Source organism: Vanacampus margaritifer, chromosome 1, assembly GCF_051991255.1.
Source record: "Vanacampus margaritifer isolate UIUO_Vmar chromosome 1, RoL_Vmar_1.0, whole genome shotgun sequence".
Lineage (NCBI taxonomy): Eukaryota > Metazoa > Chordata > Actinopteri > Syngnathiformes > Syngnathidae > Vanacampus > Vanacampus margaritifer.
The window spans coordinates 38,134,238-38,148,728 of record NC_135432.1 but is presented as its reverse complement, the minus strand read 5'-3'; the positions used below and the strand labels follow the sequence as shown (position 1 = coordinate 38,148,728).

Genomic DNA, 14,491 nt, shown 5'->3' with positions numbered 1-14,491 from the left:
GCTGCCACAAGACAAACATTGCCGTGTTGAACGCAGCCGATATCCTCCACCCATCCAGACACAAAGTAATTGCACAACTCCAGGCTCTTGATAGCATCAAAGTCCTCCCAAGTGCAGGCGCCTATGGCAAGCCCTTTCAGCATTTATTCCATATCCTTGATATCAGACAGTAGTGTTTCTCACTAGTTCAGTCTTTGTCAGCACTAGTTGGACAATTAGCCACACTGGCTATGCACTGTCATACTAGTTGCACAGAAACTCTGACTAGTCACTCATTTTCAGCAACGTGTTAATTAGTCAAACGTGAATTCTTCTCACTAGTGACATGTGTCCTATGATTTCCTTGCACTAGTTAGGTTGTGAGAGCTGAAACACCCACTAGTTAACTAGTGAAAGACAAAACACTGAGAAGTTAACTAGTGAACGGCTCTTGAAGTCTACATGTTGAACTAGTGACACGCAAATGTTTTACTAGTTGACTAGTGATGCTCCAAATATCCACTAGTTACACTAGTGAGACATTTTGACTGAACTAGTTTAACTAGTGAGGACCAAAACGTTTACTAGTAGAACTAGTGGATGCCAACGTGCTCACTAGTGAACTAGTTACAACAACAAAATTAAAGAGGGGGTGGGGCAGACGTGCATCCAGGAGTCCTATTGGCTCTGCAGTTAAAATACACCAATCAAGATTCAGATTTTGTAATTATCCCACCCCGTTTAATTGCATGTTTTACACTAGTTTACAAGTTGTCCTGAGGAATTGGAGCTCGATAACAAGTGGATGCCTATTACGGTTACATGTTAACTAGTGAATGCAGAAACCCAGACTACACAACTACTTGCATCTATTTGGACCTTACAAGCTAACTAGTGAGACTCAAAATCTTCACTAGTTAACTAGTAAATGCAGAGATATCCACTAGTTACACAAGTTGGGCTCTTTATGATGCCACTTGTTAACTAGTAAAACACGTGTTTTCCTACAAGTAAACTATCTGCGTACAAAGTGAGTAACTAGTAAACTAGTGACACAGATTTTCTTATCACTAGTTTACTATTTTGTATTTTTGTCTCACGTGTCGGCCTCAAGACTGAACTTGTACAGACTTTGACTGTCCAAGTTTCACACAATTGCTCACTAGCTGGCGTGTGCACACAACTAGTTAACCAGTGAAAATAATTACATTTCACTATTTGCCATGTTTGCCAGTTACAACACTTCGCAAGTTCACTAGTAGCACACATGTCAACTAGTAAGCATTTTTGTTAAACTAGTATGATGTAAATGGCGCCTATTACAGTATACTGGAAACATCAACCAGTGCAACACAATTCACTACATGTTAGATATTTGTTATACTAGTTGTGCACAGTTGCTTACCAGTGCTACATAAAGGTCCACTAGTTAAAAGACATACCCAACATGTAGGAAAAATGGCTAACGTGTTCTGTCAGATCTTGTACAAGTTCATTTATTGGTCTGACTTGTGAAAGAAAATGCCTTCCACTAGTTAACTAGTTAAATAAACATCAGTGTCACTAGGTAACTAGTGACTCAGTTTGGATGTAACTAGCTTGCAAGAGAGAAACCAAGTGATTCACTAGTTAACAAGTGAGGTCAAAACGAGCCCAACTAGTGCCACAAGTGGTTATATTTGCATTTACTAGTTCAATAGATCACATTTTGTACCTCACTAGTCAGCTAGTAAGGTTGGGAAGATCCCAACTAGTGTAACTAGTGGACATTCTATGCCTTCCTAGTTAACTAGTAATCGATTTTAAACCTTACAAGTAAACCACTAAGGTAAGAAAAAACACAACTGGTAATGCCAGTGGACATTCGGCCCTTAGACGTCAACATGCAAAATGCAACAAAAGACCTTAGACGTCTCTAATGCAACTCAAACGCCAACACGTTCACTAGTGGACTGCATGCAAATGAAGCAGGCGGGACAAGATCTTTGATTGGTCGATATTCAAATTAGATGTCTTGAAGCTTTAACTCTTAAGTGCCTGGACCGCAATAACTCTAAAGAAAATAAACTGTATTTACAAAAAACTAACAAAAAAACAACAACACATGCTTAATTCATTTCGCCCCCACCACTAAACTCAATAAGCATTGTGGCTGTTTTTAGTCTGTTTGTTTTATTTTTAAATAACTGGATAAGTACTGAGCTCTCCAGAAAGAAAAAAAAAAAGAGGAATAAATATATACAAAGTGCTTGCCTGGCACCACATTTACTTGTCCAGATGTGTTCTTACTCCCAGGATGCACTGGACAAGATATGCGCGACTTCGGACAACCAATCAGCCAATCGTTATACATTTCCTACCACCAGCAGTTTGAACAGATTTAACAACAAATGAAAATTTAAATCTTTAAGAAGGGAGATTTTTTTCAGAACTATTGCACTGGAATCCTTTTTATTTAAAGCATATAAAGTGGAAAGTGACTGCACTGTATCGATTTTGAATAGATACAAAGGGCAGTAAACAACTGTGGAAGCTCAAATTCAGGCTTTACAGGGTTAAATTTTTTCTGGGTTAAGCTCTGATCAGAGAGCTAATAGGAGTTACCCACTTATGGCACTGTCCGGCCTCCTAATTAGCATCTAGCGTAACTAGTGCCACTTGTGAGCAATTTGGTTTTCACTTGTTCTACTAGTGAACATTTGGGCATCATAGCTAACTAGCAAATTCAAAAGACTGTAAAACTAGATGACTAGTGAGCATGTTGACATCCACTAGTCCTACCAGGGAACATTTTGGACCTCACTAGTTCAGTCAAAATGTGTCACTAGTGTAACTAGTGGAAATTTTGGGCATCACTAGTTAACTAGTAAAAGTGTTTGAGTGTCACTAGTTTAACATGTAGATTTTAATAAGCTTTCACTTGTCATATCAGTGTTTTGTCATTCACTAGTTAACAAGTAGATATTTCAGCTCTCACTAGTTAGTTAGTGCAGGAAATCAGAGGTAACTAGTTAACATGTAAGAACAATTCACGGTCAACTAGCTTTTATGCCTTACTAGTTAACTAGTACTTTGAACATTACTTGTTTGGTCCAGTGGGCAACTAGTGCATAAAAAAGCTGACTAGCTGCGAGTTTGGCACTACATGCATGCTTGTATGTGTTACTAGTTAGACTTGTGTCAGCACTAGTTGGATAAAAGTGGCACAAGTAGCAGAAAATCCCCTCTGTGAGTCATCACCTTATCGTGGTGGAGGGGTTTGCGTGTTCCAATTAGCCTAGGAGCTCATAGGCACAAGGAGGGATGTTGTCTGGGGCTTCATGCCCCTAGTAGGGTCACCCATGGCAAACAGGTCCAAAGTGAGGGACCAGACAAAACATGGCTCAAAAGACCCCAATGATGAATGCAAACTTTGGATTTTGGTTTCCCTTGCCCGGACGTGGGTCACCGGGGCCCCCCTCTGGAGCCAGGCCTGGAGGTGGGGCTCGATGGCGAGCATCTGGTGGCCGGCCTATACCCATGGGGCCCTGCCGGGCACAGCTCGAAAAGGCAACATGGGTCCCCCTTCCCATGGGCTCACCACCGGTGGGAGGGGCCAAAGGGGTCGGGTGCGCAGAGAGTTGGGTGGCAGCCAAAGGCTACTGAAGCTAGTCCGTGGCAAGCACAGGCATTCCATGTCCCCTCTCTGGCAGGGAAGGAGCCCGAGCTGGTGTGCGAGGCTGAGAAGTTCTTATTAGATATAGTCGGACTCGCCTCCACACACAGCTTGGGTTCTGGTACCAATCCTCTCGAGAGGGGCTGGACTCTCTTCCACTCTGGAGTTGCCCACGGTGAGAGGCGCAGAGCAGGTATGGGTATACTCATAGCCCCCCGGCTAGGCGCCTGTACGTTGGGGTTTACCCCGGTGAATGAGAGGGTAGCCTCCCTCCGCCTTTGGGTGGGGGGACGAGTCCTGACTGTTGTCTGTGCTTATGCACCGAACAGCAGCTCAGAGTACCCACCCTTTCTGGAGTCCTTGGAGGGTGTGCTGGAGAGCGCTCCCCCTGGGGACCCCTTCGTTCTGCTGGGGGACTTCAACGCTCACGTGGGTAATGACAGTGAGACCTGGAGCGGCGTGATTGGGAGGAACAGCCCCCCCAATCAGAACCCGAGCTGTGTTTTGTTATTGGACTTCTGTGCTCGCCACAGACTGACCATAACGAACACTATGTGTGTTCATATGTGCACCAGGACACCCTAGACCGCAGTTCGGTGATCGACTTTGTAGTCGTGTCATCGGATTTGTGGCCGTATGTGTTGGACACTCGGGTTAAGAGAGGGGTGGAGCTGTCAACTGATCACCACCTGGTGGTGTGTTGATCCGATGGCGGGGTAATATGCTGGTCTGACCGGGCAGACCCAAACGTATTGTTAGGGTCTGCTGGGAACGTCTGCCAGAATGCGCTGTCAGAAAGAGTTTCAACACCCACCTCCGGCAGAACTTCTCCCTTATCCCGAGGGAGGCGGGGGACATTGAGTCCGAGTGGACCATGTTCTGCGCTTCCATTGTTGAGACGGCCAAACGGAGCTGTAGACGTAAGGTGGTTGGTGCCTGTCGTGGCGGCAATCCTTGAACCCGCTGGTGGACACCAGCAGTAAGGGATGCCGTCAAGCTGAAGAAGGAGTCCTATTGGGCCTTTTTGGCCTGTGGGACTCCGGAGGCTGCTGACAGGTACCAGCAGGCCAAGACTTCCGGACAGCTTCGAGGAAATTCTAGTCCACCATCCGGCGTCTCAGGAGAGGAAAGCAGTGCGCCATTAACACTGTGCATAGTAGAGATGGGGTGCTGCTGACCTCGACTCGGGACGTCGTGAATCAGTGGGGAGAATACTTTGAAGAACTCCTCAATTCCACCAACACGCCTTCCTTTGAGGAAGCAGGGTCTGGGGACTCTGAGGTGGGCTCCCCTAGCTCTGTGGTCGAAGTCACTGAGGTGGTTGGAAAGCTCCTCGGTGGCAGGGCCCCGGTGGTGGATGAGAAAGTCCTGAGTTCCTAAGGGCTCTGGATGTTGTGGGGCTTTTGTGGTTGACATGCCTCTACAACATTGCATGGACATCGGGGACAGTGCCTCTGGATTGGCAGACCGGGGTGGTGGTCCCCCTTTTTAAGAAACTATAGAGGGATCACACTCCTCAGCCTCCCAGGTAAAGTCTATTCAGGGGTGCTGGAGAGGAGGGTCCGTCGGGAAGTCAAATCTCGGATTCAGGAGGAGCAGTGTGGTTTTCGTCCCGGCCATGGAACAGTGGACCAGCTCTACACCCTTGGCAGGGTCCTCGAAGGTGCATGGGAGTTCGCCCAACCAGTCCACATGTGCTTTGTGGACTTGGAGAAGGCGTTTGACCGTGTCCCTCGGGAGTCCTGTGCGGGGTGCTTCGGGAGTACGGGGTACCGAGCCCCCTGATGCGGGCTATTCGGTCCCTGTACGACCGATGTCAGAGTTTAGTCCGCATTGCCGGCAGTAAGTCAAATTTGTTTCCAGTGAGGGTTGGACTTGCCCTTTGTCACCGATTCTGTTCATAACTTTTATGGACAGAATTTCTAGGCGCAGCCGAGGTGTTGAGGGGGTCCGGTTTGGTAGCCTCAACATTACATGTGATGCTGTTGGCTTCTTCAAGTCATGATCTCCAACTCTCACTGGAGCGGTTCGCGGCCAAGTGTGAAGCGGTCGGGAGGAAAAGTGCATCTAGTTCTGACAAGACTGCACTAGTTGAGAAACACTAATGTCTGATATCAAGGATATGGAATAAATGCTCAAAGGGCTTGCCATAAGCGCCCTTCTTTACAATTAAATAATTTTAAAGGTTGTGGTAGCTCAAATAGGGGAATGTAGTAGCTTCATTTGACCAGGCCGATGGTGAAAGTCCATACATAGGGATCTTGCCCTCCAACCAACTCCGGCTTTTGGAGATAGCGGCTTAGAACGGCTGATTCCAATGAGTTTCAGTAACCTACTTTCCTACGTTTTTTGCTACATTTGTCATATTTTCCCACCATTTAAACGAAACGCTAATAATAATAATAATAATAATGTGGTGTCGGTAAGGTACTTAAGTAGCCACAGCTGCCCTGGGGCAGGCTGACGGAAGCGTGGCTGCCAGTGTGCCCCTACTGCCCCTGCGACCACCACCAAACATACGCGCCTTCCATATACCAGTGTGCGTAGCACTGGTAACTGCTAAGCGAAAACAATGCTCTCTCCATGTATTTTTATTGGTTGTTTGCCCTCCATTGGGGTTAATGTTAGCTAAGCATTTTGGGTAAAGTGACGTTAGCGAGAAGGGTCTATTGACTTGGTTCACAAGCATATTACGTTCCCCTTCCGTTGACCATTAGCATGGATTTTAAACAAAAACATACCTTGTGAAAATGAAACTGCACTAAAAAATCTAGCCACCAAAAGGTGCTGAAATTGCACAAATGGAAATCAACCTGACTTTTTTTAACAGATGTGCTGCTTTTTAACTATTTAACGATATTGTGGCAGTTTTAATATTGTGATATCACGATGCTGGTGTTATCGTTGCATCCCCTATACTTGACATAAGAGGCAAAAACAAGCCAGTTAGAACCTGTCTATCTGGGCACGCAGCAGTGATCGCTTGATGTATCTGTCATCTGTCCTCTCTTCTCTTCTTCGATGTCTTGACAAATACACGCAACCACACCCATACAAACAATGACGAAAAATACCTCAAAACGCTGACAACTGATCGAGGTTCTCTGAAGAAAAAACGTTTCAAACCAACGGCGATGGCCATTACAGGAAAAGACGGTGCCTTATTAGATTTTCCCGGAAATACATCACACCTCTCCATGTATATAGTCCATTACATAATATAGTACAATAACTGCCCTGTCTGGTTCAAGTGCGTTAAAGTGCTTACTGTATGAACAAATCCACTGCTGTCTGTGTGTCTGCAGTTGTCACACAACGTGAGTGCACTACTACGCTGATCAAACCGCTCGCATGATTTTCCGGGTTAATCAAAGGCTTTAAATTTTTATTTGAAACTTAAGTATACATCAAGTACTGTGAACATACACACCACTAAACAACATTCCCTGACACAACCATCGAAAACACCAAAGGAGGCTTGCCTTTGACTTGACAGCATTTTTTTTTTTCTGTCACTAATTTCATGAATTCTATTGACAACAAATGTCTCTGTGCTATGCTATGTTAATTATCCCATTCACTCCCAGCCATTTTCACTAAAGCAACCCCCTTTGCTCCCGGCTGTTTTAATGGATTTTGATTGATTTTGCAAGGCCCACAGAATATTGTGTTCTATTGCTATAAAAACATGGAACCTACCAAAAGAAAGATTAGAGTCTCTTTTTTCATCAGGAAAAAATATATATTTGTATCTGTTTCCATTTTGCAGCAATTAGCATCAGAATATATCAAAGTTTCATCATTATTCACAAACCTGTTGAAAACACTGGCAAAGAGAGCTTGTTGTAACATGGCCCTGGTTGATCTCTTATACTTTGCTGCCACCTACTGGTCATTTTTTGGATTAGCTATTATTGCTTTAAGTGACCTCTTCAGGTCAGAAGCTGCATCAAAGCCTTCTGTATGCTCTAGCGTAAAACCTCAAAAACATTAAAAACGTATAAACACGTTTTTGGGAGCAAATGAGTTAATTATGATCTATTTTACAACTTGTTCTGTGTTTCACGTTGATCGGCTAATAATAAATTTTTCTAAGGATCTCTTGTGTATAACATTCTCTAAGTTGAAACCTCCTTGTTTCAGGCTCAGATCACAGTGAAAGTGAGCAGCGGACATTTCTGCTGCCCATTGTGTCACCATGAGGTGGTCCTGGACCGCAGCAGCTTCTTCAGCCTCCAGCGCAATCTTCTGGTGGAGAACATTATCGATATCTACAAACAAGAAGTCTGCATTAACGATGACGACAGGTGAGAAAAAAAAGCACATTTAGAAGCTGATAAACTGAGTTTTTGTTTGAGGCCTGACAATCCTTTCCAGGCCCCTCCCCCTCCCTCCTTCACTTCCTGCTCAGATGACTTGCTCCCAGCACTCTGATGAGAAGGTCAACATCTACTGCATCACTTGCCAGATGGCCACTTGTTCCCTTTGCAAGGTCTTTGGAGAACATCAGTCCTGCCAGGTTCAACCTCTGACAGATGCCTTACAGCACAAGAAGGTCTGTTTGTTTTGTTCCTTTATCCGTAGATTACTCAGGTCATTCATTTATCTATTAATTCATTTATCAGTTCATTCATTAATCTCTCTTCCCCCGTGCATTCATTAGTTTATCCCTATTCACCCATTCATTCATGAGTTTGTTCATCGATCTTGTCATTACTAATCATTCATTCATCCATATTAATTAATTCATCATTCATCAGTCCATTCATTAAGTGTTTATATGTTCATCCATTAAGTCATTCACCCCATTCACCTATGCATTCATTAGTTCATTCATTCATCAGTAAATTATTAATCAGTTCATTCATTCATCCATGTTAATGTTGTTCATCCATTCATCAGTCCATTCATTTATGCTTTTAGCTGTTCATCCATTAATTCATCCATGCATTCATTCATTCATTCACCCCGTTTACCAGTCATCATTTCATTTTTATTAATTGGTTCAATCATTTATGTTCATGTTGTTCATCCATTCATCAGTCCATTCATTTGCACGTTTAGCTGTTCATCCATGCATTCACTCATTCATTCATTCATTCATTCACTCACCCCATTCAACTATGCCTTCATTATCAGTCCATTCATTAATCATTTCATTCATTCATTTGTAACTCCTCAATAAAAACCCACTGGTGTAATGATTTCATCTTTTGACAGCTAATATTTTATCATCACTCAATCAATTTCGCAGGAACAGCTGAGTGAAGGTGTAGCTTCCTTGGTGGAGGTCAACAAGAAAGTTGGTGCGATGATGGACGAGCTTGAAGAGGAGTGCAGGAAAATTGATGTGGGTCCACCTTGTCGTGACATACAAATTTTCTGATTTGCTATTCAATGCGTTTAGATGAGGTGCAAAATGAAAATTTTTCATTACAAACTGCAATGCGAAACGGTGTGTGTGTGTGTGTGTGTGTGTGTGTGTGTGTGCGTGCGTGCATGCATGCATGTGTCTGTCTATACAGCCTGCACCCACAATAACAGGGAGATGTGCATCATGAGAAAGTCACACAGCTCTATTGATTTTCAAAAGAAAAAGTGTGTTTTTTTGCGCAGGAGAGCTGCAAGACTCACAAACAAAACGTGTGCGACAAGTTCAGACGACTGTTCTCAATTCTGGATGAAAGACTTGTTGTGAGTTTCTTTCCGCTCGTCCTTCCTTCCTTGGTGAGCAAGTGAGCACTATAAAGCTTGTATTGTATGTTGTCATCATGAAGGCTATGACGGAGCGAATAAACTACGAGGAGGAGGAGAAGACAGGCCGTGCACGGATGCTTGCACGTTGCTATGGAGACAGAGTGGAGGCCAACAGGAAGCTACTGGAAAAGGCAGTGTGTGCTTTGGAGGATCCTGACATGGCGGCTTTTGTTGAGGTCAAATTACACTCTCAGCCTAAGAGGTGGCAAATCCAGGTCCAAAAAAATAAAACCCTGCCACCGTTTGGCTTTAGCCCCAGGTGCTAACGAGTGAGCTCCCTAGCTAGCTCCCTGGGTGTTCGTTTCCCTGCTTAGGAGCTAGCTAGCACAAGGGGCTAAAGCTAAACTGTGGCAGCAATTTTACTTTCTGGACCTGGATTTGCCACCTCTGCTCAGCTTGTGTTACAATATTTGTTAGCGCCACTCAGAAATAAACAGTTCCCATGATCTACTCGTGAAGAAGTTCCTCCCTTAACTTTTAGTCTTCAACGGCAAACGCAGCTGGTCTCTGATCATTGAGTACTTGACTGTCCCAAAATTTCATGACTGCGCTTTCAAACGCAGAGCAATCCCCCCCCAAAAAGTGTCAAACAGCTCGTTTTGAAGCTGCATATGAGGTCTAAATGTGTTTCTTTTGTAACAACGATGAATGCTACGGCATCCTGAATGAGAACTTCAAAGTTGCTCTTTTCCTTTTGTTCATTTGATACCTTGCGATTGCCTTGGCCATGGAATTGGTACATACCAGATTTGGAGTTTTTTACATTTTATCCAGCGTAAATGAGACAAATTATTTTTCACCCTCGCCTTACATCACTCATTACATCATCTACTGTACATCATCTGGCTATCTTACCCGTAAGTCAAACGCTCAGTAAAACCCCGCCTCTCCCCCTGTGGCTGCGGTGCCCCTCTCATGATGTCGTCCGAGCCGGCTGCTTCGTGTAACGCCCACGAAACATATAGATAGGTTTTAAGCCGACTTTTAAAATGGACTCTAAATTTCACGGGCTGCTAGATCTCTGCGTTTTGTCACGCAAGCCATCAATTCTTGAATAAACATTTGAAACAAAACAGGTCCTTGCCGCAATAAATCGTGGCAGAGGAGGGGAGCAGAAGGGTTAGAGGAAAGGAGGAGGGGGAAAAAAGCACCACAGTGGGTTGCGAACCCGTGTCCTGTTGCTTATGGGGGTAAGTGCACTATCCACTACTACACCATCCATTCATTTAAATTCATCAGCGCAAATGCTGAAGTTTAATACTTTGCTGGCCGTTTTTTATAACTACCATTGCCTTAGGCAACCTCTTCAGGTCAGAAGCTGCATCAAAGCCTTCTGTATGCTCTAGCACAGTGGTTCTCAACCTTTTATCAGTGCCGTACCCCCTGTGAAATATTTTTTTCAGCCAAGTACCCCCTAACCAGCGCAATGCTTTTCTAATTGAACAAAAAATATAAAATAGAATAAAACCAAACCATCCAAAGGAGGTCGAGGCACCAAATTTTATGCACTACTATATAGCTAACCAGCTACAATATATCATTCTATGGTCACAACCCAACAGAGATACTAACTGTTGGCTGGAACTAGAACAGAAGGATTGTAATAACCTCAGACTTTTAGATTTACTCTTTATTACAACATCGATTAAGCGACACAATTGTTTTAAAAAAACAATGATTTCCGCCAACCTGACCGCCCGGTGGAAGGCACTAGAAATTACAAAAGCCCAATTGGAGCTCTGCGTGCTTTCTCACATATGGCATAACCCCGACTTTCAATTTAACAACCAATCGTTTTATTTAGGTGAGTGGGAGCGGAATTACACATCTCCACCATCTTTTCTCAGATAATATGTTTATGTTATATACATCCTTGCTCCAAAAATACAAAATAAACAACTGCAAGTTAAAAATATGATAAAGAAACAAATTCCAACACTTCGGGGTACGCTCCAAACGCCTGTTTTAGCTAAAGATATTACAAAGCTTTCTCCGACAACAACAAAAATCCTCTCAAAAATACATAACTTACTTTCGTATACAGATAAAATGTATTTACCCATCTCAAAATGGGAGACAGACTTGTCTATAGCTCTGGAATTTGACTATTGGATTCAAGTTTGTGAAAACGTATTTAAAATGACAAAACCCATAAATTTACAACTTATCCAATATAAAATTATTAATAGAACATATATTACTCAATATATGATGAAGAAAATGGGACTCTCAGACTCCGACATTTGTCTCCAGTATTCACAAAACACTGCAGACACTTATTTTCATGCTTTATGGTTATGCACTCCGGTTATGTATTTCTGGACTAAAGTCTTAGAAAAACTTTCCGGTATCTTGGACTGTAGGATACCCTTATCTCCAAGCTTGTGTTTGCTAGGTGACCTGACAACAACTAACTTACCACATAAACAATTTAAATCTACACTCGTAGCCCCTTATATCGCTAAAAAAAACAATTCTTGTCAACTGGAAAAATAAACAAACTGAATCAGTTGGCTGGGTGTGGGGTGTCGGGGGCGGGGGTCTGGGGGCCTGGGGGTGGTGGGGGCTGGGTTGTGGTGGGTGGCGGGTGTTGGTAACCCGGTGGGTAGTAGGTGATGTCTGGTCGGTGCTGGATTTCACTTTTCTTTCTTTTCTTTGATCCTTCCTCGGGTATCCTGACAACTTCACGACTCTACAACGCTGGATTCGGAAGTATTCGGTTTAGGTGAATGGTATGGGATTTTTAATAGGTTTTAAGTGAATTTATTAGCACACACTCACACGCACACATATATGCACACACACCCACACAATGGCAAGTTGGGTCAAACCATTCTAGTATGGGGCGATGCTGTTTTTTTTTAGGATACTGAAATTGAATAGCCTACTGAATATAAAATTTATTTTATGAACTTATATTGTTTTGAAATATTTACATATACTTTTAAAACATATTTTAAAATCTCACGTACCCACTGGAGTGCCTTCCCGTACCCCCAGGGAGACAAGTACCCCCATTTGAGAACCACTGCTCCAGCACAGGGTTCACCAATTTCGGTCCTCGAGGTCCTGCAGGTTTTAGATGTTTCCACCCACTAGCACACCTGATTCATATAATCAGCTCATTAGCATGCCTGATAACGATTCTGATCTTTAGTACCTCGAGGACCGGAATTAGTGAACCCTGCTCTAGCATAAAAAAAACATTTAAAAAAAAACATATACATAAGTTTTTGGAACCATGGCAATATTTAAAATAGAACATGTTTATACGTTTTGAGGAGCAAATGAGCTAACATGGAAAACAGGCTGGATAAGGGCTCTCGAGGACCTCACTTGCCACACCCCTGCTTTAGACTGAGTTTTTTAAGGGAAATGTGATTTAGTTTTAACCATAATTTTCTAAATTGTTTTAGTCCAGTTTTAATAGTTTTAAGTTGACGAAATACCGTAAGATAATCCATCCATCCATCCATTTTCTTGGCCGCTTTTCCTCACAAGGGTCGCGGGGGTGCTGGAGCCTATCCCAGCTGGCTTCGGGCAGTAGGCGGGGTACACCCTGAACTGGTTGCCAGCCAATCGCAGGGCACACAGAGACAAACAACCACACTCACATTCACACCTAGGGACAATTTGGAGTGTTCAATGAACCTGCCATGTATGTTTTTTTGGAATGTGGGAGGAAACCGGAGTACCCGGTGAAAACCCACGCAAGCACGGGGAGAACATGCAAACTCCACCCAGGAAGGCCGAAGCCCGGACTCGATCTCACGTCCTCTGCACTGGGAGGCGGACGTGCTAACCAGTCATCCACCGTGCTGCCCCGTAAGATAATAGTCAATGAAAATGAAGTGTGGAATACAGTATATATATATAAACTTTCCCTTTGCTTTATGAAAGTTGTTGGATTGTACAATTTATACAGTATTTATGTCTATTATATAGTAGGGATAAAATGATTTCCAAACGTCACGATACGATATTATCACAATATTGTGGGGAGGTTGAAAAAAAAATCACAATATTGTTAAAAAATAAGCTCATACTAAAAAACACACAACATTGTGCTTTTGTACATAAAAGCAATGCATATAAACAACCTACAACCAGTGGTGCAGTCCGTGGTATACCTACTTATTTTCAGTCAGTTTTGCGTCTACCCACTTCTAAATCCTCCTGGATGTGCAGTTTTTGCGCACCATTCAGCCATGGCAACTGATCTGTATAAATTACTGGATAGCCAATAGCAGTAATATGTACAGATCAGTGGCCATGGCCCACCCTTAATTAAAGCCATGAGAACTGAATCGCCTATCAGAGAAGGAGTAGGGCAGGTCATGCCGAGAACTTTACTTAAAACGCGTGGGTTCGGGGCCTGTGGGCCGCCGGGGTGCGCCCTTGCTTCCTCTCCCTCTTCGCCTCTCCCTGCCCGTCCTCCGCCTCCCTGTCCCTTCTCCCTCGTCGCCCTTCCTCCTCCTCTCCCCCTCTCTCCGCTGCCTCCTGCCCTTCCTGTCGTCTCCTTCCCCCGTCCCCTCCCCCTCCCCTGTCCGCCCTCCTCCCCCTCCCCTGGGCCGGGGGTTTCATCCGTGGCCCGGGTCTCGGCGCTCCGGGGACCCGGGGGGGTTGGCCGGGTTGGTGTTGTGCCCGCCCGATCCGGTGGGCCTCCGGGCACTTCGGGCGGGCCCCAGTATCCGGGGGGCGAGCCGGGGTCCCGGTGGGGTGGGTGGGGGTTTGGTGGGCGGGTGCGCCTCCCGCCCCCGCCCGGTTGGGGGGGGCCCAGCTGGTCGCCCCTCTTAACTCACTGCATTAGTTTTGCACAATACATTTTAGACATAGAGGGCACATAACACACTTTGGGGGGGAGTGGGGTAGGGTGGAGACACCGTCTCCGCCCTGCAGCTCCCCTCCAATTTTAATGCACCACACAACTGGGGGGGGGGCATCGTTTGGGGCAGGCCGCAGTATGGAGCAGTGCTGTGGTCCCCTGTCCGTGTGCACCCCCCATTAATTTCTTTTAATGCACCACATACGCTCATTGACATGCCTGGGGGGCGGGTGGATCGGAGCATGGGGATATCATTTCCCTCTGCTTCGGTTCAC

The 14,491-nt window shown here is 44.5% G+C and overlaps 1 protein-coding gene across 5 annotated transcripts in view; it reads left to right on the top strand.

Moving 5' to 3' along the window:
- LOC144040111 (tripartite motif-containing protein 54-like) overlaps positions 1-14,491 on the top strand; it is a 65,593-nt gene that overhangs the window by 27,019 nt on the left and 24,083 nt on the right. For all 5 annotated transcript variants that reach the window (XM_077553985.1, XM_077553976.1, XM_077553969.1 and 2 more), the window contains 5 exons: positions 7,778-7,941; positions 8,012-8,189; positions 8,889-8,984; positions 9,251-9,328; positions 9,412-9,567. In XM_077553985.1, coding sequence (XP_077410111.1) covers positions 7,778-7,941; positions 8,012-8,189; positions 8,889-8,984; positions 9,251-9,328; positions 9,412-9,567 — 672 coding nt within the window. The remainder of the gene's footprint in view (positions 1-7,777; positions 7,942-8,011; positions 8,190-8,888; positions 8,985-9,250; positions 9,329-9,411; positions 9,568-14,491) is intronic.